Genomic DNA, 22,337 nt, shown 5'->3' with positions numbered 1-22,337 from the left:
ACTGCTCTGGAGGAAATCAAGATAGCTAAAAGTTGAGCACTTTTGATTATTTCCCTCCAACAGTATCTGTGTTATATCAAGCAAAAGCGAAAAGCTCCTCTTCATGATGCTGCAGGATCTGGACACAGCTCAACGTGTTTGCTGTGTGATTGCGTGGGCTTGTTGAGCGTGCTTTGTGTGTGGTAATTATTGTGATCTAAATGCGGGCAGTGCAGGTGAAACTGGCTGTCTCCTAATTAATGAGCAGAGCAGATGGCCTTGGGTGGGCAGGAGCTGCGAGCACACAGCAAGCCGGTCAGGTGGTCAGCACAACACAGACACCTGGGCCATCACAAACAAGGCCAGTTAAGTAGCGGACACAAGCCAGCGGATCAGGCCTGTTTGCGCTTGTGTTTACGTGTCTTTGTCTTTGAAAGTCAACAAACAGATATATCTGGTGTCACGTTTGATTTTTTTGGGCTCATTAGAAGAGATTTACTCACAGCCACTCTTCATATGTTAAACACATATGTTGACTGGGGAATGAGGGGGGTGCCTTTGCCCTTTGATAATAAAATGAATAAAATACGCACCCCCTTGCTGGCTGCCATCTCTGTGTGTGTTGAGTGTTGATTGGTAGTGGGGTGGGGGAGGGGGGAGTGTTTCTTATTAGGCCATCTTTCTCTTACTGTTTCTAACATATATGAGCTGAGAACTCCTTACCCAAATATACAGACATATTGAGACAAATTTGCACAGCTCATGTGTAGTCTCTTTCTTTTAGTGTCCTTATGTGTGAATCACTTCCTCACTAATTACAGCTTTTTGTTTACATAATCTTTACAGGTAATTAATACTGTTATTAATAAAAAGAATACAGATTTACCCAGACCAGAGGTTTTTAAATATGCTTCAGGTGTAAGTACAGCACAGTTGTTGTTTATGAAGATAAACTTTAAATTTTCTTCTTATTTGTGGAACAAGCTGTGGTGGTGGGGATGTTCTCTGATCTTTAAAACAAAAGATATAGCGGAGAAATATAAAGAATAACTATGTTGGTTTTTCTTTGTTATTTCTACTTCCAGGGAAATAAATCCTCTAGCAGTCGTTTGCAGTACTAATGAATTTGTGTGCTTTGTTTTTACATGGCAGCAACTCCTGGTGTGACTATCCTGGTGAATGATGTGTGCTATGTGGAGTTAACCTGAGAAAATCTGTGTGGTTGTAGGTGTCTGCTGCTTCTTATTTTGTCTGATGTGTGTGTGTGTGTTGGACTTTTTTTACCCTGGTCTGCTCCACATGTGTTTGATATTACTGTGACAAGGCTGCCCAGCCTCTCTGGGGAGATGGAGAATGTCAGAGAGCAGAGTCGAGAAACAAGCAGCTTCCCAACATCTGATGGAATGAGAAACACACTCGCTGGATGGTCGGTCTGCTGACGCCACAGCGTGGGAGCTGAGCAGAGGGTGGAGGCCATGAAAAACCACCAGTTGTGTGTTAGAAATATAACTCTTTTACTTGTTCTCTTTAACATATTTACACAAATTGTAAAACACAGTGCACACACTCAGCATTTCTTTAGTCAGTGGAATAATCAGGTGCTTTTTCTTCAGATTTCAAGTCTAGATGAGGGGAAATGCTTGAATTACTTGGAGCATTTATGTGATAAATTTGTTGAATAGACTTTTCCTCTTACCTAAATTCATCAACATATATGCATCACTGACATATTACTCTCTTGAGCATGCATTTTTTTAAAGGAGGCAGATTTCCAGCTTGCATAAGCGCTCAGTCGTGAATGGCTGCAAACAAATGTCACAACATGAATGGCTGCAAACAAATGTCACAACACATAAATTGCTGTAGGCTACAAGCAAGAAAAACACACTTCCTTTCCTCTCTTCCATGTCTTGTGACAAATTCACATCCTGCTCACCTTTTACTTCTTCACATGCCCACTGACCTCTGACCCCCTTTTGACCATCTTTTCATTCTTATTTCACCCTTCTTGCTGCACCTTCTTACCTCCCACCCTGCCTCCTTCATGGTAGGAAGTGTGTTCAGATCAGAGTCAGACAAGGAAACAGCTGGGCTAATCTACAGTAGCATTGAGCCCTGTTGTAATCAAGCCAAGAGGACAGGCCAACAGAGAAATTGGGAAGTTCACATCACCACCGGTACTAGATAAAATGACTCCCTCCCTTTCCCTTTGCCCTACGCAGATGCCTTTATCACAGGCGAGGAGTAAACAAGCACAAAAAGAACACAAACTGCTACAAGAGGTCCTCTCTGGATGTCTGGGGAAGTGCTGCAATGAAGGAGTGTGCACATAGAGTGGAAAGGAAGGCATGTCCCTCGCATTTGCTCTCTTTGTCTCCATACAGTATTTGTGAAATTAAAAATGTCGTTATCTTCTGGAAACAGATCCTTTGCCACACAGATGGTTCCGTCTCTTCAAATGGGAAACTGAGCCACTGAGTGCCGTTTTGTTACCAGTTTGTCGCACAGACCTTAATCTTGGCTCCAGTCTTCCTTCCTCTGCCTCTCTACATACACACATAAACACATACAGACATAATCTGCCCTTCAACATAAATGTAATACCCGTGTAAAGTACTGGTTTGCTTGGATATTTATTAGCTGGACAAAGGTGTTTGATGCCTGGAGACTGGCAAGGTTGTACATTTTCCTGATCTCTTAAAGAGCAGTGATCACTTTGAGGGGTAAGTTATTGCTGGGCATTTCATAATTACCAGCCTCAGCACTGGGAAGATGGTGTGCTTGATGGTTTCTACTCAGGCTTTCATAAACAAAGATCATCCCATCAGTAATATACTCAGACCTGAGCTGTCAGTATGGAGACCTTTACTCATAGAACTGTAGACATTCAGATAAACAGGAATAATAGATTATGTTTAAAAACCATCTATTTATTTATTTATTTATTTTAATCTTTGTAAACTGCCACTTTTTGACATAAATCTCAGGTTTGTGGTGTATTGATTTGGACCCCTCACAATGTGCTGCACCTCTAAATAATGTAAATGGTTGCATTTGCTTGATATCAGACGGATCTGTCATCTCATTACTCTCCCTGTTTCCAGCTTCAATCAATGAAGTCTGTGAAGTTGACTGATTAAATATTCTGGACACAGTAGCTACCATAAAAATAAAAAAAATTAAATAAAACCAAGGCTGAAGAATGATTGTAGAGAACTTCCAAACGGTGCCTTGTGACACTACAGAATTACATAAAAAGACAAAAATCAGACAAAAAGAAATATTAAATTAAAAGCACATGGCCTTGTACATGCATTTAAACAAAGTGTGGGCAAATGAGTTAAAAAAATGTGAAATGAGACAAATAAGTGGATCTTTGACCCATTAAGGCACTTTGTGAGCTTTGAAACTAGATTATGAGACAGCCGTGAGATAACAACTGTCTTCTGAGGTTGAACTAATTTGTTTTTAATTTAGCATAAGTATTTTCTGAAAGTCAAAGGTTAAAGAACTAAGACTGATTTTCTGCTTGTTGGAATTATTGTTTTAATGATTTTATTGTCTTGTCTTTTATTATTTAATATTTTGTTGTTTTTACTTATTTTATGTTCAGCACTTTGTTCAGTGGCTGCTGTCATAAAGTGCTTTATAAATAAAGTTGGCTCGACTTGGAACATTTGACTTGGAAACAAATGATAATGTTTTCAAATGAAAATATCAAATTACAATGTAAGTCATCAGATGTGACAGAAACCTATTGATTCTCTTTAAACAGCACTTGGCGACAGAAAAAATCCTTATAACAGAAAGAAATAGAAGCAGTGAAAGACTCTATCTGTGATAAAAAAAAAAGATTAAAAATGAAAAAGACCCCCAAAAACGAATAATTTAAAACAAAATTTTCTACTACATCTGCCATCAAACAGTCATTAAGTCATAAATATAAAACTTAATTTAAATGATAAAATGACCAAATATTTGTTCCTTTATTGCACCATTGTTTGCAGTACACTTTCCTTGACTATGACATGACAGCAGGTCATATCAATTTGCCAATTAGCTCAGATAATCAGCACGTTATTGACACAGCAGTCGCTTTCTTTCTTCATTCACTCACTCTGTTTTGGTGGCGGCGTCCTGTAGTCGGCTCGTGTCCCAGAGGAGTAGCTGGTATTTATTTCTGCAGCTTCCAGCATGAGCTTGCTGTAGGCTAAATGGAGAAACTGTCAGAGCTCCTCGCTACGTGTCACATGAATGCTCCCCCTCTCCGCCACATATTCTCTTTCTCAGTAGTTTGTGTTTGTGTGTGTGTGTGTGTGTGTAAAACTATGGGGTCCTGAAGGATAATACACAACACCCTACCCCTGCCTGGCTAATGTCAGGCGCTTTTGTTACTATGCCTGTGGGCCAAATGAAGAGGTATGAGAGTGCTGGCAGGCTGGGGAGCAGTTCAGGCTGCAGACAGTTTTGTCAGCGCTGACAGCTCCATAGTGACTGAGCGGACATTTAACACAGAATGAAATGAAATACAAGACATCAAGCTGGAGAATGACTAATCTCCTGTTTGTTTTCCTATTTTAGCTGTAAGCGACAGCTCAATGTCAGGTTTTACCGCCGCACAAAGCATTTCACACATTCCCTTTACCACTCACACAAGCAAAGACTCAGGGTCTACGACAAGGAAAGACAGAGATGCTGCATTTGCTGTGATGTGAGTGCATGTTGCCAGGGTCAAATCTAAGTCTTTTGTGCTCCATAAATCAGCAGACAGCAGCAGTGACGTAAGAACAAACAGAGCTGCTCTCTGCTGCAGCTGGCTAGAAAGAGGGAGAAACAGGAGAGAGGAATACAGGGAGGGAAATAGAGAACAGGACAGCAGCTGTCAGGCCTCCATCCCACACCTGTCACACAGGAAGCCATCGCCGGCCACTGTTCCTCTGGACACACCTCCTCAAACACTGTTCCTGGAAGAAATGGAGGAACGACACTTCTGTGAGGAAGACATGGCAGCCACGTTGAAAAGATCAATAAAAAATTTTTATTAGAATGAAGAGTAAATGCCACGTAACTTGAAAATAAAGTAAACAGACTTTCCCAATCCTTTCTCATGTCAGCTGCTCCTAGTCCCATTTGCATGAGTGTGTGTGTCCAGTTTGTACAGTTAAGAGGATGTTTGTGTTATGGCAGAGCTCTGTGACAGACAGGTCATTCTGTGGAGACTCCAGCCTAACTCTCCCACAAATACAATAAGCCCACATGTCATTCCCACGCTAGCTCCTCACAGCCACCCCAGCCCAACCCAGCCCCCCTCTCTCCTGTGACCAATATGAACTAATCCAGATGTGGAGTCGATGCTCACAGATGTATGCATAACTCTCCGTAATGCCCCCCCCCCATCCAGCTTTTTTTCCTACATCTCCTCCTTCCCCAGCCTCGACCTCCAGGCCTAACTTATCAGAGCAGGAGGTGATATCACTCGGTACAGCAGAGCTGCAGAAGCTGCACTTGGAGTCATAGTCTCCTGTTTTATTTCTTCTCACAGCCTCCAGAGCTGCTCTGTTGTGGCTGCTGTTGGTAGAAAACCTCTTCTTTGTTTGTCAGGCTTGTCAGGCTGGGTCCTCAGGAGGCCCCCTTGTCCTATTCCCAGGCTGCCCTTCATGCTGCCTGTACGCAATTAACAGAGTAATTAAAAGCCTGATGAGCTAATAGGCATTAGTTGAGGCTCCAGGTGTTTGGATTGGGAAGCCTATTAATGTAAATGTGCTCACTGCAAATATGCGCAGGCATTTTTCTTTTTAAAAAAGTTTGCTTTATTCTAATCGAAATATATTTTTTCATTCATGCAACTGTATTTTACCATGTAACAAAAAAATAAAAATGTTAACACTTTGAGCAGATTAACACATCACTGTAATGACAAAAAAAAGGAAAAGTTGAAAAACAGTTAAAAACACTTTATGTGGCAAAAGGCATTCAAACCAATTACATTTTCAAATTTAGCACCAATTACTGAAATGCATTATGGTTATTACTGTTTCACAGGTGGAAGTAGTAGGCTTCATATGAGCGTAATGTCTTTACACATCATGGTGGGCGGGCCTTTTGTGACATGAGATTAGACATACAATCTGTCACAGTTTGATTGGCTGGCCCCCCACACAAAGTCAATGAGAATGGAGACAGTTGAAGCCTGAGATGCATATGCGTGAAGACATCCAAACTTAGCTGAACAGCCGTTCACTTTCTGCCTCCTACACCAGTACTGGTTCAGAAGAGGCATACACTTTTACATTATTCCAGAAGTTCTGCTACATGTCTCAGAACCAAATATTTTTGTGTAACCTTTCATGCTTGGTCAGTACTCTGACTTTGGTCATAATTAATTACAATCTACCTTCTTTCACTTCCTTGCTGTCCATTCATGCCACCATAACAGTTATAGGCTTCTGCAGAACTGTATCTCATACCACTGTATCAACAAGGCACTGGATGTCAAAGTGATTTATGTCATGACTGATGTAGTCTAATTTCTGTGCTCATCAGAAAAGAAACACAACAGAAAGTCTGATCAAATGTTAGTTTATGACAGCCCGAGGCTGAGCTCTCAGCTGGCAAAATTAGACACCCAGCTGACAGGATTAGGAAAAGAAGGTGTAAAAGAGTGGGAACAAAGAAGAGTTTTCATTCAGAGCAGACGCTACATGTACATTCCCCTCTCTACTCGTGTCTGTCTGTCTTTGCAATCCATCCCCAGATGCACACACACAGACACTCACTTCCTTAGGTGTGTGTGTTTCTCTCTCACCTCCTCCCCCATATCTCTGCTCTCTGTGTCTGTCTTTACCCTCACTCCCTCCCCTCTTTGTGGCAGCTGTGCTGGTGATGGCTGTGTGCCCGTGGTGCAAGCTGGCTGTGGGGTCCCAGGTGGCCCACATGACAGTTATTGATGTTCAGGTGTTCAGCTCCTCTCACACAGGGACCCTGGAGCCACACACACAGAGAGACACATGCTGAACCAAAAAAGCTCAAGCATGAACTCAAATGTAGTTCACTTGCATACACAGAATACAAGCAAGTTGCTGTGCTCTTGCACTATTACGCATATAAGGGCATATTAGTCTATTGCTGCTGAGGTAGTGTAAACAATACACTGACAAGTACAGCAGAGAATTTGGGTATGCAGCTGCCAGGTTGTCTGTCGAGAATTACAGATTTCGGTGTGACATGACAACAAGCTTTGCAGTTTAGTTTGTATGTTTCCTCTGGGTCCAATGATTGGGAATATTTTCTGTGAATCTATGTGTGGTGGGATAGCCAGTGCCCAGTGCAGGCCTAACACACTCCAGATGTGTCTGGCTAGCCAGGGAGTTGTTCTTGGCACAGCCTGCCTCAGCCAAATGTCACAAATACTTTCCTTTATTTAGGAATGGCTCTAGGTTTAGTGGCTGGAGAGAAAGAAAGAGGCGAGGATGGATGGATGGTAGGGGGAATGAGGGAGGGAGTCACAGGAGGAGAGGTGGATGAAAAGAGCATAATAAATGATTAGCAATGTAGAAGGATGGGGGAGAGTGAGGAGGAGGAGGGAGCACTATGAGAGGAGATGTAAAAGGACAGAAGATGGAGAGGGAGGAGAGAAGGAGGCGGGAGGTAGGCAGAAACTTCTCCAGTCTAGCATCTGTTTTTTTTTTTAGCAGCCGTTGGGAAAATCTGAAAAGGAAGTTTTCTCTGTGAACACGTCGGCAGCAGTGATATGCTGCACATAACCACTTCACTGCCGACGAGAGGAGCCAGGCCCTCCCAACGGAGAACAGATGGTCGCTAGAACTTCAATACAATTACATCAACAGCTCTCACAGATATAAGCTCAGTATGACGGGATCCCTGCAGCTCAGAGAGACAGAAATACAACTCCAACAACCTTAGCACCTCTGGCCCTGGATAAATTGTCTTTGATTCATCTTCACTTCTTACTTGTCCTCAAATTATTCCTGCCTGTCTTGCCAGTTTAACTATTAAAAGGAAATATGGGTGGTTTTGACTTAAAAAGGCTGGTGACTAGTTACACTTTATTTCTTGTAATCTGATCAAAGACAGGATGGCTTTTTTCTGTGCTTATTAGGAAGAACTGATGACCCGAAAAGTCCTTCCTTTCCCCTGTTTGTTTTTTGTTTGACATGTTTGTTCAGCCGGCACTGCATGTGTACTATCACAGAGATTCTAAAGTAACATAGAGGAAAATGTGTGTTTGTGTTTGCAGCATGAGCACATGAATTCTGGATACTTGCGAGCATGTGTGAACACATCTGTTTGTTGTCTGGTATTTGTGTGTATGAGGAAGAATTTGAGTTTGAGTCCACAGGAGTGTGGACATTTCTGGAAAGAGAAGACAGACTAACTTTTTCCAACTTTTAGTAATGCCTTTTAAGGGCTGCTGCAGCTGTTTAAGTTAGAATTAGACTTGTGTTGGGACAAGGGAAAGCATGTCAATGAGACTACTCACAAAGACAAAACTACAACTGTGTGTATATGTGTTTGCATGCACTGTGCTGGTCTCCCACCCTGTCATTAGGGAAGGCTTTAAAGTTTCTGAACTCTAAATCAGCTCAAGATGAAGTGGAGTCTGAGATCTTTCTGCAGAAGCAGCCTCTGTGCTGACATAAATATATCCACACGCATATTCCCATCTTACCTGTGATGGAACACAAGTTCACGCTGACAACAAGGCAAGTTCAAAATACCAAACTTGTTGGCACACAGATAGAAAACAAGCTTGTTTTGCTCTTGTTTGTTGTAAGTTGACTCATTAGTTTTGTGCTAATGATGTCTTTTTTTAAAAATGGTGATTTAGTAGGTAAAAGTGGACAGTGCTGTATCCCTACGTATTATGTCCAGGGCACAGGGTTAAAATCCTAAATGTTTTGATATAAAAGGCTGGTGGGGGGGCTGGGGGCCAGAGGCTCAGGCTCTGTTTGTGTGGACTCCACAGCGGCCTGATAGGGAACAGATGTGGAAAGGCAGGCGGCTGGGCAGCCAGCCAGAGCAGCTGGGAGAAATTAAAAACAACAGCATTCCTGGAGACTGGGGGAATTACAGTGGGAGGGAGGGAGCAAGAGACAGAGGGAGAGTTTTAGGCCTATGTGGTCACTGACAAGAGTCTCTGTGGAGCATGAGAGAATGAATAGACGGGAGGGATTTAGGGGGACTGTTCTGCAGTGGTTAGCCAGAGCTAATAAGTTGCAGCTGTATTTCTAGTGGAAGCACAAATGCACACGCATTTTTATATACAGTTCATACAGTCGACATGCAGATGTCTATGTAGAATGAGTTAAAAGTGCACTACCAGCACCTGAATGGCCATCTAATGTGCTGTCATTACATGGTAGTATTATTTGTGCACATGTTTGTTTTAAAGGGCTTTAATGACAGCATATGCACTTAAATATTTAATGAGACACCAAAATGACTTTAGAAAGTTAGACAAACCACTGAAGTGTGCATGTGCAGTTGTACAGCATGCTTTATGTGGTTTTGTGTGTCTAGCAGTGAATTGTTTTGCATCTTGTTTCATCATGGCACAAGGGGAGAGTAGAAGACAGAGAACATTTTTAGAACGCAGACTGCAGACTGTTTCTTTGGTGAGCAATCTTTTAGCCCTGATTACGTCAAACGAACAGACATACAGCTGTTCAGAGAGTCTGAGAAACAGACAAACAGGCAAGGCTGCAGCAGCAAGGTAGGTAATGACTGATTCATGCTGTTTTATTTTCAACATGATATTTGGTATTATACTGAACAGACAGTAACTTAACTGAGCAGATCTAGTTTCAGCTGTATTGGTTTTAGAATTGCTCATCTCAGAGATTCAGATGTGGAGCGGAGAAGCGGCTTGCAGACAGGAGCATGGTTCAGATGCTAGAAGTGATAGTAGTCTCTCTATTTATACTTCTGGTATAAATGTTTTGTCCTTCAACACAAAACACAATGGGAGCACAGATGGTCACAGATGGGGCTGCAGACCGAGCAGACTTCCTAATGTATTAAAGTAAAATCCAGAGCATGGTGTGTATGTGTGTGCCCCATCTCTGTAGCTGGTCAGATTAAACAGCTGTTTGTAATCCCACGGTGGGAGCAGACAGACATGATGGTCCCCTTATCCTTCTCGTCTTCTCTCCTCGGCTTTCCTCTCATCCTTTCCCCTTTTTAACCAAACTTGGGTCCAGTTTTTGTTAGCTTAAGTATACCTGTAAAGTCAGAAATTATAGTGTAACTGGTCATTATTATGAAGAAATTTTGTACAGTATTTTCTGCTTGAAAGAAAGAGAATTTGCAGTTTCCCTCTGGGATTAATAACGTATTTTTCATTTAGGTTGCAAGAGGAGCTGTACTGTAACTTCCAACCTGGAATCAGCCCGGGAACTCAGAGCGAGTTTGTTTAAGCATTTAGAGCCCTATAGAAGAGAACGGTTGCATCTATTTTTATCAGCCGCCTCTGTCTTGTGTGTTTATGTTCAGAGCGTCTGGCACAGGGCAAACAGCAGAGTGCCCCTCGTGTTCTTGAGGATCACTGTGTCAATGGCCCTCGTACAGCACACTCCAGTGTGGTGCTCTTTAAATACAGACACCAGCTGTTGAACGCTTCTATGAGCTCTCAGAAATAGGCTTACACCAAGTACTGAGGCCAACTGACGCAAGGGTTTTGTAGAAGTAGCATGAAATGAAAAACACATTATGTGATAGCGATTTAATATAATAGTCGATGACCACAATACATTTACAGCCAAACACAGGATTTAAATCCAGGGCATGCACAAAGGTCAGGTCTTGGGATAATTTGCTTCAAGAGAATTGTGGCTAGGGTTTCTGTTATCTTTTTTATTAGTAGAAGTAAAAGAGATTAAAACAAGCAACCAAGTGGAATATCATGACAGGACCATTCTGTGTACGAAGCTGCAGAATTAGGATTTTGAAAAAAAATAATAATAGAATTCAAATTTAATTTATTGGTATCGCCCTTGTTTTGCCAATTTCAAATAACAAAGCATCTAGATAAACATGAACTAATCTGCCCACAATTCCAGTGAAAGAAACTAAATATTGAATACTACTTATCTATTTTGGATATCTTTTTGTATCCTTCAAAAACTAAAAGGAAAATGAGACATGATGTCAGACATGCAAAGGAAAAACTAAATTCTTTTTTTCTATTTCTTTTAAATGAAGTTTCTTAAATAATAAATTTTCAAATGAAACTCTCTTAAAATTCTGAGAAGTGGAAATTCTTTTCTAAGAGTATGACATTGTAAACTTATCTTTTTATGGGAAAGCATAATTTTGTGGTTGTGCCATATTAAAGTATTTGTTTCTGAATTAAGTTTTCTAAAAAGTCACATAAATGTTCAAATGACTAAATACCTAAATGTGTACTTTGGTTTTGCAAAATTTTTAAACAATACATGTAATGGAGACCAAATACCAAAAAATATCTCAATATTAACCAGTGCATAAAAAAATAATAAATAAGATATGTTGTTCTTAGTGTTTCGCTGTGAGAATCATTAAATATCACATCATGTCCAACAATGTTTACCTCTGCTTTGGTAAAGAGGGCTCTCTACCTACTCCATAAGAATCTTCTATATTTCTACAATACAAGAGTTCAGCACTAAAACAGAAAGGGACATGTCTGTACTGATGCACAAACTCTGTGATATATTAAACCATTGTTTGTTGTTGGATGGTGCACATTTCTTGCAGCCTGTGAAGGTTCCACTAATACAGAGCCCTAAAAGTTAAATTCTCACAGGTTGAAAAAGTCATCACACCCTCAGCTCAGGTTTTCATTGCAGAAGGATCTAGTTCCAGCAGCTGCACTGTCAGAAAGACACATAGGGAGACCCTCCATAGATAGATAGATAAAGTCTTATTTAGTGCATGCAGTTTTGTGATTGACAATGGTTGACTATCCTTTGCCACTAAAACATAATATAAGACAGCATTCCTTGCACATTCTGGTGGTTGTGGCACTTCCTCCAACATGTTTTTCTCATGTTTCTTGCTTGGCCTTGCCTTGTTTGGTGCTGGCAGTGTGTCTGGCAGAGAACAGTGAAGCTTCTGGTTGGAGCACAGAGTTGTGCTGAAAGCCAGTGTGCAGTGATGGACAGCAGCAGATCCAGCTGCACTTGTCAGTGGCTGTCAAGCCGGCTGTCTGAGTTGGAGAACGAGAAGGGACAGGCGGGGAGGTGTGTGTGCGTCTATGAATGTGTGGGGCTGGGAGTTGGAGGTTACAGTGTGGTGGTGGTGGGGATGGGGGCTCTGATTGGGATGTCATTGCTACATGAGTTGTGTATGTGTGTGAAGGAGAGAGCAAGAGTGAAGAGTAGGGGTGGGGGGATCTCAGTCAGCAGCAGCTGAGCGAGAGAGCAGGTGTTACTGTATGTCTCCCAGGCCCCATGAATCTCTAACAAGAAAGACAATACAAGTTTGGATTCATTTCCACTCTCTGCATTGATTTGTTTTAGTTCTATACACAGGGCTTTTGGTTTAAGGAAACAATCGATGGCTCCCAGGTGAAAATGTCAGTGCTCTCTTCTTTAACCAGCTGTCTTCTCTTTGAAAGTATGTTTTTTTTTCTCTCTCTCTAAGCTGGAGCTTCATCTTGATAACAGTTCCTTCTTTTATATATTTTTTTTCTTTCCTTTTATAATGCAGGTAGCAGAGTGCAGAAGGTTGGAAAAATGCCAGATTCACCTGCGGATGTGAAAACCCAGCCCAGGTCCACCCCACCCACTATGCCTCCTCCACCCCCGGCAGTCAGCCAAGCAACGAGTCGCAATGCCTCATTCACCCCAACTACCAGTAAATCAAGTAAGGTTCCTTTATATTCTGAAGAAAAATAACACCTTAAGTCATCTTTAAACTGTGAAATAGATGTATTTACAGCTAGTATTGTCAAAAGTCCAAACGCTTTGCCATAAATTATCAGGCTGCACTGTGAGTAACCCACAGCTACTTGGTGCTGTGAGATATATGCTTTCCTGAAGTGTCATGTCGGCAAGCGGTTAACAGAGCAGGTGGGACAAAAAACAGTGAGAAAGGCATGCTGTATCAAAAACCCATTGAAGAAGCAGCTCTATGTCCTCATTTTATATAAAGCATTGGATATAATTTCAAAAAGTGCCGTAAATGGGATCAGCTGCTTGCAAATAATACCTCTCGTCATTTGATCGGAAATAAACAACCCTGTTCAGTAAATAGGAGCTGTCCACAATGAGCATCACAGCCATTTGTTCCTCTAAGCTCAACTGACACTCGGTGTGCCTACAGAAAGAGAGGGGAATTCCAAATATGTGTTTCTTCCTTCTTCTGGTGAACAAATGTTGTAATCACATGTGTGTCAGGTGTGTGTCTCTGCAGGCATGTGTGTGTCTTTTAGTGTGAAAAGTGCCCTTGCTGGTGGGACAAGTGTCTTGGGGTGCATGTGTGAGTGTAGCTGTGGCATTGTGTTTGCATGTGTGTGTCTCCGTTGTTGATCAGCTGGTCAATGGTAGAGGGGACATCAGCCAGGACGGCGTTGTAGTGTGTAGACTTTCTTCCCTATATAGCAATGACAGGCCATGTTGTCTCACCTGTCGTGGCGGTCGGTCAGCAGTGCAGCTCTCCCTCTCCCTAAAACCAGAACACAAGTGCTGCCTGTTGAGGATCACATGGGTTAGTCCATATGTGTTCAGGCCCTCAACCCATGGATTAGAGCAACAAGCATGCCTGAGAGGAATCTCAGGAACTAGAACAGTGGAGAACTAAATAGTATATAGGCTTTATTCAAGTATGAAGACTAGGTGTAGTGTCATAATCAACAGTGTTTCTCTATAGAGTCCTGCTTAAATATTTTATAAAGATGATGCATCACAGATTTCACGCAAACAGAAAAACTCACATTTTACTCTTTTAGTAGTTATTCCAGCACACATGCATGTGCACAGATATATGTAGGGGAGAAGACTGAAGGAAAGCATTTCAGGGTCGAGCTCAAAATCCTGTTTGTGTGAGCTTCTGTGTATTTACGAGTTTGTTTGTGCCTGCATTAAGAAAAAAATGTGAGTGATTATAAATGTGTATGAAAACTGTGTCTATTCTGAACCCTAAAGCTGCAAATCTACTTTCAGCTGGCGGACATGTGCAGGGCCAGATTTAGCTACACACCTGCTACTGGAATAAAAGTAACATAGGCCATGCAACTATTTTTGGCTCCTCTTTAACAAGTTCCTCTTATAGCTGTGTCCTACTGAGTGAGTGAGAAGCAGGGTGGAATAGATTGATTTGGGGGAGATGGAAGGGCTTGAGAGAGGTCAATTGGTAGCACTTGTGAGACAGCTGAAGTTACCGCAAACACACTTGCTGAATTCAGAAACTACCATAAGATTGCATCACTTCAGTTACTTTAAGCATAAAATTTGAGTGTTGTGCGCACTCCTTACATTTCATCTTGACCACACAGTCCTCTGTCAGGAAGATATAATGGCCACTGCCCTCATCATATCCCTGGAACTGCCAGATGCCCTCCAGGCCACTCCAAAACTACTGACCCAATTCACACTGTTTCATCCTTCTGTCTGTTTATCTGCAGTGTTGAACGGGAGCAGCCACTCTCCTACATCATTAAACGGTGCTCCGTCCACTCCCAACGGCTTTAGCAACGGGCCGGCCATGTCCTCAACGGCCTCGCTGTCCAACCAACAGCTTCCGCCAGCTTGTGGTGCCCGACAGCTCTGCAAGCTCAAGCGCTTCTTGACCACGCTGCAGCAGTTTGGCAATGACATATCACCAGAGATTGGAGAGAGAGTTCGCAGCCTTGTGTTGGGATTGGTGGTATGTTGTTATAATCTTTCCTCGCAGCAGACCAATGTCTTTACAGTATTTTGCTACAAATTAACATACTGTCTATGATTATTTTGTTAGGATATTTTACTTCAGCTTTTTCTAATTTTGGTGATTTCATAGAGCATTATTTCTTTCTCTTGTGTTCTCTCTTGGTCAAACACTTTTTGTTGTCTTGGGCAGAACTCTACTCTCACCATTGAGGAATTTCACTCCAAACTTCACGAGGCTACCAACTTTCCCCTTAGGCCTTTTGTCATTCCTTTCCTAAAGGTAAATAGCTTTTTGCAGATTTTATATATAACAAATCAAACTTGATGTTTACCTTTTTCAGGCTAAGGAGGTAGCTGCATGGTCAGAAGAAGTGCTCAGATCACAAAAAGTTGCTTACTGATAATACTCGGGCCTCTATGAAAAAATGTTTACTTGGAATAAATTATGATAATTGGCCTAAATCCAATTTATAATAAATTTTGAGCATAAAAAACCTACTGAAGCAGGATCTAAGAATCGTGCTGGTAAATTATCTGTGGATGGTAGATATTAAAGTAGCCTAAACTTACAGCATGTGGCTTGAGATTACCATTTATATAGTACCAGCACACAAAAAGGGTTTAGCCAGCAATAGCAGAAGAACAAAAGTAGCATATGTGGTGAATATATGACACAGTAATATTAAAAAAGATGTATAGCCAAGCCACATATAGCATTTTGTGGACTTCATAGAAATGGTCTGAATTTAAGCCACATTTGGGAGAAATATAACAGCCATAGTAATTGGTTCCTGAAACCTGTAATTAATAGTTCCTCTCAATTTGTTAAAATTGCTCATGCAAAGTTTAGCCCAGACTTAAATGGGTGAGTTTGTGTTCCCAAACTGCAACACCTCATCACCCAGGAAAATGGTTGCTTTAAAATAAATTAGAAACACTCTTCTAAGAAATAAATGAAAACCTAAGTAAGGTTTTATAAATAAATTATCAAGACTTGGTTTTCCTTTTAATTCAAACTTTAAATAAAAATTAATTCACGTCCATTTTAAAAATGAGTAACCATAATTAGAAGTAAAATTCCAAATTTAAATGGGAGTAAAAGTATTGTAAAGTGTCATAAATTGGAAATAATTTAGTAAACTAATTGTACTTTGATACACTAACTTGATTAAATGTATTTAGCTACTTTTCATCTCTGTCCTAAAGGCAAGTGTTTAGGACAATGATTTTGTGTGTGTGGCTAATATCTCTTAATCGTCACAAACCATGAAAGGTTGAAAAGAGATGGGAGAGGAAACCTTGTCATAGTTTAAAACATATTCATATATCTTGGATTATAAACCAGCTGTCACTCCTAGCTACCATATTAAATGTAGACAGTAGTAGGATGTGCATGTAAATATGTGGTTAAAATGGTATGTGTGAATGTGTGTGTGAGCGTGTCAGACCTCCTGGCGTGTGATGATCCTCCACATCTGGGACATTGCAGCTATAGCTGTGTTATATCAACCAGACAGGTCTAAGAGAGTTATTTGACAGCACTGTTACACACACATACACACACACACAGATATAATACACACAACTGCACACCCCAGAGAGAGTAAGACACATGGTAAAGGAATGTGTCAAGGGACCTGTCTTATCTCATCCTGTCTCTTCATCTATCACTCTTTTTTTCCCCTCAGTCTAATCTGGCATTATTTCACTCTCACCCCATCTATCTAGTGTTGTACTATGAGTTTCTAGCTCTCCTCTTGTCCACTTGACTCTCTTCTCAATGTTAACATTGGTTCAATAAATCTATATCCTTCTTGCTACAACTTATTACTTTTCTAAGCAGAGGTGTCTGTCTCTGTCTTTTCACTACTGAAGGCAAACCTGCCCCTGCTACAAAGAGAATTGCTCCACTGTGCCAGGATGGCCAAACAGACTCCAGCTCAGTACCTGGCTCAACACGAGCAGCTTCTCCTGGATGCCAGCGCCAACTCGCCCCTCGACTCCTCTGAGATTCTGCTTGAGATGAATGAGCATGGCAAGAGAAGGACTCCTGACAGGTAGCATCTCTCTGTTGAACAAAAGAAAATACAGACTTTAGATGTCAACATGCAATGACAGACTCTTACATAGACTATTGTTAATGAAATGTTTTAGAGTTTTTCGGAATGCCAAGTGACAAGGGGAAGCTATAATCCTCCATGCAGGAGGCAGAAGTCTGGACAGTGCTGATGCCAGGCTGCTTCTGCCAGCTGTCTGGGAGGGAGGAAGGAGATAATGAAGAGTAGGAAAAGAAGAAGCGAGATTAAGGGGTAAAACACAGAGTGCTGAAAAGAGAGCAAGTTGTGAAGGAGAGTAGATTTCATTAACCCTACAAGAGACTGGCTGGAAGAGTAACAGAGCTTTTCTTTACTCTTGTCCCACATATTTCACCTCTGCACTCTAATTAAGCAAAATAGAACACATCCTTTCTTCATTTTTTCCCTCCTTTTTAATGATAACTTTTTAAATTCATTTTCCTCCCTCCGCCTGTCTGACCTACTGGCCCCCCCAGCAGCTGCCCATATGTTAGGGATGTGTCCAGTTGGTAATGAGCTGACCATAGCAATGAACACATCTTGAGCAGGGTGTTGGGAGGCATTTGGTGGTGGTTTGGATCGGACTAGACCAGGTGTTAAAGCTGGATGTGCACTCCCACTTCACAGCATGTCGATTCAGTGGAGAGAGGGAGCAGGGAAGGGGGGTACACAGCCAACTTTGTGCCAGTTATTTGTCTGATTTGTTGGCTATTAGAACCACAAATATAGCACAAATATATACATGGAACACAGAGGGTGAGCACACACAAACACACATCATGTACATGATGTAGCATGATGGCTGTAGCAATACCTTTATTTGCTTTTGATACCTGTGATGATAAAGAGTGATTTCCATCTGAATGCCTGGCTATTGCCATCCAGCTAAACAGATTAATATCAACACTCCCATTTAAACTGTCCAGATGGCTTTAAAACTCAACCTCTCCCCCACACACCAACACACACGCACACACTCATGTAAGCTACACAAACACAAATGAGTGCGACTAAACATCTGTCAAATACTCAGGCTTCAGCCCCCATTGCCCCTTAAGCCCAAGAGCAGGGTGGGAGGGAGAAATACTAGCAATCTAAGAGTAGGCAGAGGGATATTCAGATTAAGAGCTAGAGATGCAGGGTGTACAGTTGGACTTGGTTTGTTTGATACATATGGTGTACAGCTGTGTGAAAGCTTTGGAGAAGCAGTGCCTTACTGTAACTGAACAACAAGCAGCTCTCATTCATGTGTGTGTGATTACACTGTGTGTTGGTATACACACCATATGGGAGTTATTGAACTTAGAATAACATAAAAAAACATGTTTGTGTTCCTTGCTTGAGCTTCACAAACATGAAAAGTTACCATACTATATGCTGTATTCTGTGAATTTTGAATGTTGAGCTTGTTTTTACAGCAGAGATTTCAATATGATTTTAAAGACATTTTAATCTTTAAAACGGCTTGTTTTCCAAAACTGAAGTGTATATCCTTGTAACGTCTTGGTCATCACAGTGCAGTGCTTGGTAGCTGTCTGCTTTTTCAGACAGAATGCTACAAATTTGTGAGATGCTCATATTATATTTTGCCTGGTTACCTCCACAAGTTATGTTATATAAAGCCACATAACCATATTTTACCTGCAGCTGAGAGTTTTAACAGCCATATTTTAGCTCACCACCATGTGTACCTCTTTAGGACCAAAGACAGCTCAGAGAGAGATGGGTTGCACCCGGAGCACCTGGCCAAGAGGCCCTGCACCATCAGCCCCAGTCAACGCTTCAGCCCCAGCACTGGTCTCCCTGCTCACCCGCCTCCCAACGGTCTCCCCACACACCCTCCCAATGGCCTTCCCCATCCACCCAACCCCCAAGTGGGACCCCAGCACTATCGCTTAGAGGACATGGCACTGGCACACCAGTTCAGAGACGCTTACAGGCATAATGAACACCGTGACGCAAGAGACAGGCACCGGCAGTCAGGTAGGGCAGCTGCAGAGTCTTCATGTGGTCTGATAAATCTATTGATCTATGGCCACATGGCATAAAGTTAAAAGGTCAAGAATAAGTGAACTTGTGTAAGTATAAGTGGGATGTATGTGAGAACAAAGGCCAGCTGTCAGTCCATAAGATAATCCTTGAGGAAATGCTTCTATATAAAGACCACAGCTATACATGCCCATGTGGCCAACTGGGCACCATGTATGTTTCTATCTGAGATTAATTCTAAATCACATTTTTCTCTTATTAATTATGAGGCTGTAGCATATCCATGACCTCTTATTTGGTTAAGAAACTGTAAAGAAAAAATATACTTTTTTTAGTGGATTAAATGCTGAATGGTGATCTTTAAGTTAATTTACACAGGACTTTAACTGGTATGTGTATCATGATGTTGTGAATCAATAGTATTATGCAAATATGCAATGTATTCCAAAGCATTATACAGTATAGCTTATCTATAGCAGACTGATTTTGTTTCACATAATTGTGTTCAGCAATCGGTTAACATGTGCAGAAAAAACAAGTCTGCAGTCTGTATTACATGTTTTTATTTACATATGTTTATTAAGTGTCTAACAAAGATGTTGCATGTTTGTTTTTGTTTTCTATCTATCTATCCATCTATTTATTTATTTATTTATTTCATTTATGTATTTATTTATTTATTGTTCTTTTTATTGCAGCAGTGCACGGAGCCCGTCAAGAGGAGGTGATTGACCACCGTCTTACAGATCGAGAATGGGCAGAAGAATGGAAACACCTTGATAATGTATGCATTAACATGGAAACTGTGCTTACTGATGGCCACTCCCTTGTTTCTTTAATATTACCACTGTGGAAAAAAGAGTGAAGAGGTCAGCAGGTGATTAAAGTTAGTGTTAGAGCTAAAGATGGCAAGCAGATGACATCAACAGGAACTGTTGACAGATAGAACAGCCTCTGTCCCAGCTGAGTTGGCAGTTGACGGACAGCTGACCTCAGGAGGTCTGTGTCAGGGTGGTGAATTAACAACTGACAGACACCTATCTGGACACCTAGTCCCCAACTCTATGAAGAGAAAAATCATGTAAACTATGCACACAAGCACACACACAGAGTGTTAGCTAGAAACAGAGCCCCAGATGGAGCTCAGCCCCAGCAGAGAGCTGCTCCAGCTGGGTAGAGCAGCTGAGACAAGAGCTGCAGTCATGGAGAGAACTGGCCAGGCCTGGACTTGTGCCAAATTAGAAACACTTTGCTGAAATAAATATAGCCAACTCTGAAGGGCGGGAGTTGGTGGAGAGACATAGGGAAGAAAGCACAGGCAGAGAAGGGGGGAGAAGATGAATGGGAATAATGATATGGATTGAATGTCAACCATGCTAAACCCATTTAGCAGACCTTGCCGGGTCTGGGGAGACAGAGCTCTGTGGAAAGAAAGTGACACTGTTTACACCGGAGGGAAAAAAAGACAGGAAATCTGTTGAGTTGGCAGGGAACTGAGCAGAGGGGTGGAAGGAATTGGCTCAACCTTTTCATCAACAGGCCAGCTGTTACATTATCTTTGTTGCAATGGTCTTAGTCATTGAAATTCACTGACAGGCACACAATCCATGAACAGATAGGCAGACACGGTAACATGTAGTCACCTGCTAGCAAACATGTCTGCTAGTTAGATGGTTATGTGTATTAGATGGATTAAGCTAGCATACTTTATAATCCCATGCTTTCCTGTATAACAATTAATCTTGTGACCTTTATGTATTCATTTATAGATATACTGTTGTCAAAATAGTTATTTTCTATAACTTCTTCTCTTGCTCATTTATGACTTTTAAGTAAGCCCATTCTCCATGTTTTGCCTTCACAGCTCCTGAACTGCATCATGGACATGGTAGAAAAGACACGGCGCTCTCTGACGGTGCTGCGTCGCTGCCAGGAGGCCGACCGGGAGGAGATGAATCACTGGATTCGGCGCTACAGCGACGTGGAGGAGATGAAAAAAGGTGGGAGCAACGGACAGCACTGCCTTCCTCCTCCTACTACTCTTCCTCCTCCTCACCACAACTCCTCCTCCAACACAGCTAGCAGCAGCGAGTCACTGCCCATAGGAACTTCCTCGGCTGCTGAAAGGCAGACAGGCAGACAGACAGGTAGACAAACACACACAGGGTATATTTGGCAAAGCAAAACACTTACAGCAAGGTAGGGCTCATTTGAAATGCTGAAACAGCCTTAATGGGTCAATTTAGTAGCAAAAAGTCTGACAGTTTGTTTGTTTGTTTTTTTATTAGCGCAATTGCAAATTTTAGCTTACGTGAGGCAATCCAAATCCTAGTTTCCTAACCAACTGTATGCATCCTTGTTGACAGCATGCTAATCATTATTAACATTAACTTTTAACACTTGCATTTTTCCCAGAAGTTGCTGAAAATGTTGTTGACAGCCTGTTTACTATTGTTGTCAAATACATCATGATTTTTTGGTCCCACAAAAAGAATTGAAAACTGATTTGAATGAATGTGTGAACATGCATTCAAGAACTTTATTCTCTGTGTGCGTACCTGCATGTGTTTCAGAAATCCACAGAGACTTCTTACACAGGCCTCCCTCAGGATACCTGCCTGAAGAAATCTGGAGGAAAGCTGGTAAGAGCAGGGCATCCTCTTCCCTCTATTGTCTTCATGACTCACCACACACAGACTAACAGCACACACTTCATCACTCTTCATGGCCCTCACCCTGGCTACTGAGACAGGCAGAACAGAGGCCTTACAGCCGTAGGTCCATCAAGCCAGAGGACTGGAGGCCCTCTGTGTCATTAGGGCTAAATGCCCTCCATCTGTCACCACTATGAAAGGCCACTGCAGTTAAAGCTGCAGTGAAAATGCAGTCACCGGTCCTATATTGGACCACAGCAGCGCAGTACAACACAGAATGAAGATTAACTGCACTCTATTTTCCTGAGAAATCCATACTGTCAAATTTCTAAACCTTTTTTTGTATATCACTCATAAACTTAAAGAAATTATATAAACCATTTTAAAAAATTGACTGCTGTTACTGTTTTTGGCTCTTTTGTAGCCACAGGAAAGCAGGTGGGAGTGCTGCATTGCATGGGCCTTCATGTTTACGGCATATGCTAGATAGAGCCCATCTCAAGAGTCGTCAGATTCAGCCCTTGTTCCACCTCAGTCCCAGCACTATTATGTTGCACTCATACTCTAATACCCTGCAGAGGAAAGATGCTGCTGCTGTCGGCAAAATACTGTGCTGCATTTTCACCAGCAAAAAAAGGCTCTTTTAATTGCAGTTGTTTTTCATACAGGTACTACAAGCATCCCGCTCTCCCCAGCCCTAAAGCACCTCCAAAACAAGCAGGGTGAGTAACACATCTCACTCTTAACATCTCACCTCTAGTTTTTGTGTGCAT

The 22,337-nt window shown here is 41.7% G+C and overlaps 1 protein-coding gene across 4 annotated transcripts in view; it reads left to right on the top strand.

The window, feature by feature from the left end:
• cbfa2t3 (CBFA2/RUNX1 partner transcriptional co-repressor 3) overlaps positions 1–22,337 on the top strand; it is a 42,474-nt gene that overhangs the window by 11,926 nt on the left and 8,211 nt on the right. For 2 of the 4 annotated variants that reach the window (XM_041980587.1, XM_041980614.1), the window contains exons 2-10: positions 12,688–12,843; positions 14,603–14,844; positions 15,037–15,126; positions 16,722–16,903; positions 18,621–18,904; positions 19,609–19,694; positions 20,775–21,057; positions 21,484–21,552; positions 22,233–22,286. In XM_041980587.1, the coding sequence (XP_041836521.1) occupies positions 12,688–12,843; positions 14,603–14,844; positions 15,037–15,126; positions 16,722–16,903; positions 18,621–18,904; positions 19,609–19,694; positions 20,775–21,057; positions 21,484–21,552; positions 22,233–22,286 (1,446 nt within the window). The remainder of the gene's footprint in view (positions 1–12,687; positions 12,844–14,602; positions 14,845–15,036; positions 15,127–16,721; positions 16,904–18,620; positions 18,905–19,608; positions 19,695–20,774; positions 21,058–21,483; positions 21,553–22,232; positions 22,287–22,337) is intronic. The other 2 variants (XM_041980596.1, XM_041980604.1) reach the window with 2 other exon arrangements.

The sequence above is a fragment of the Melanotaenia boesemani genome, chromosome 1 (assembly GCF_017639745.1).
Source record: "Melanotaenia boesemani isolate fMelBoe1 chromosome 1, fMelBoe1.pri, whole genome shotgun sequence".
Classification (NCBI taxonomy): Eukaryota; Metazoa; Chordata; class Actinopteri; order Atheriniformes; family Melanotaeniidae; genus Melanotaenia; species Melanotaenia boesemani.
Note: the sequence above shows the minus strand (reverse complement) of the source record. Positions and strands in the feature narration are given on the sequence as shown.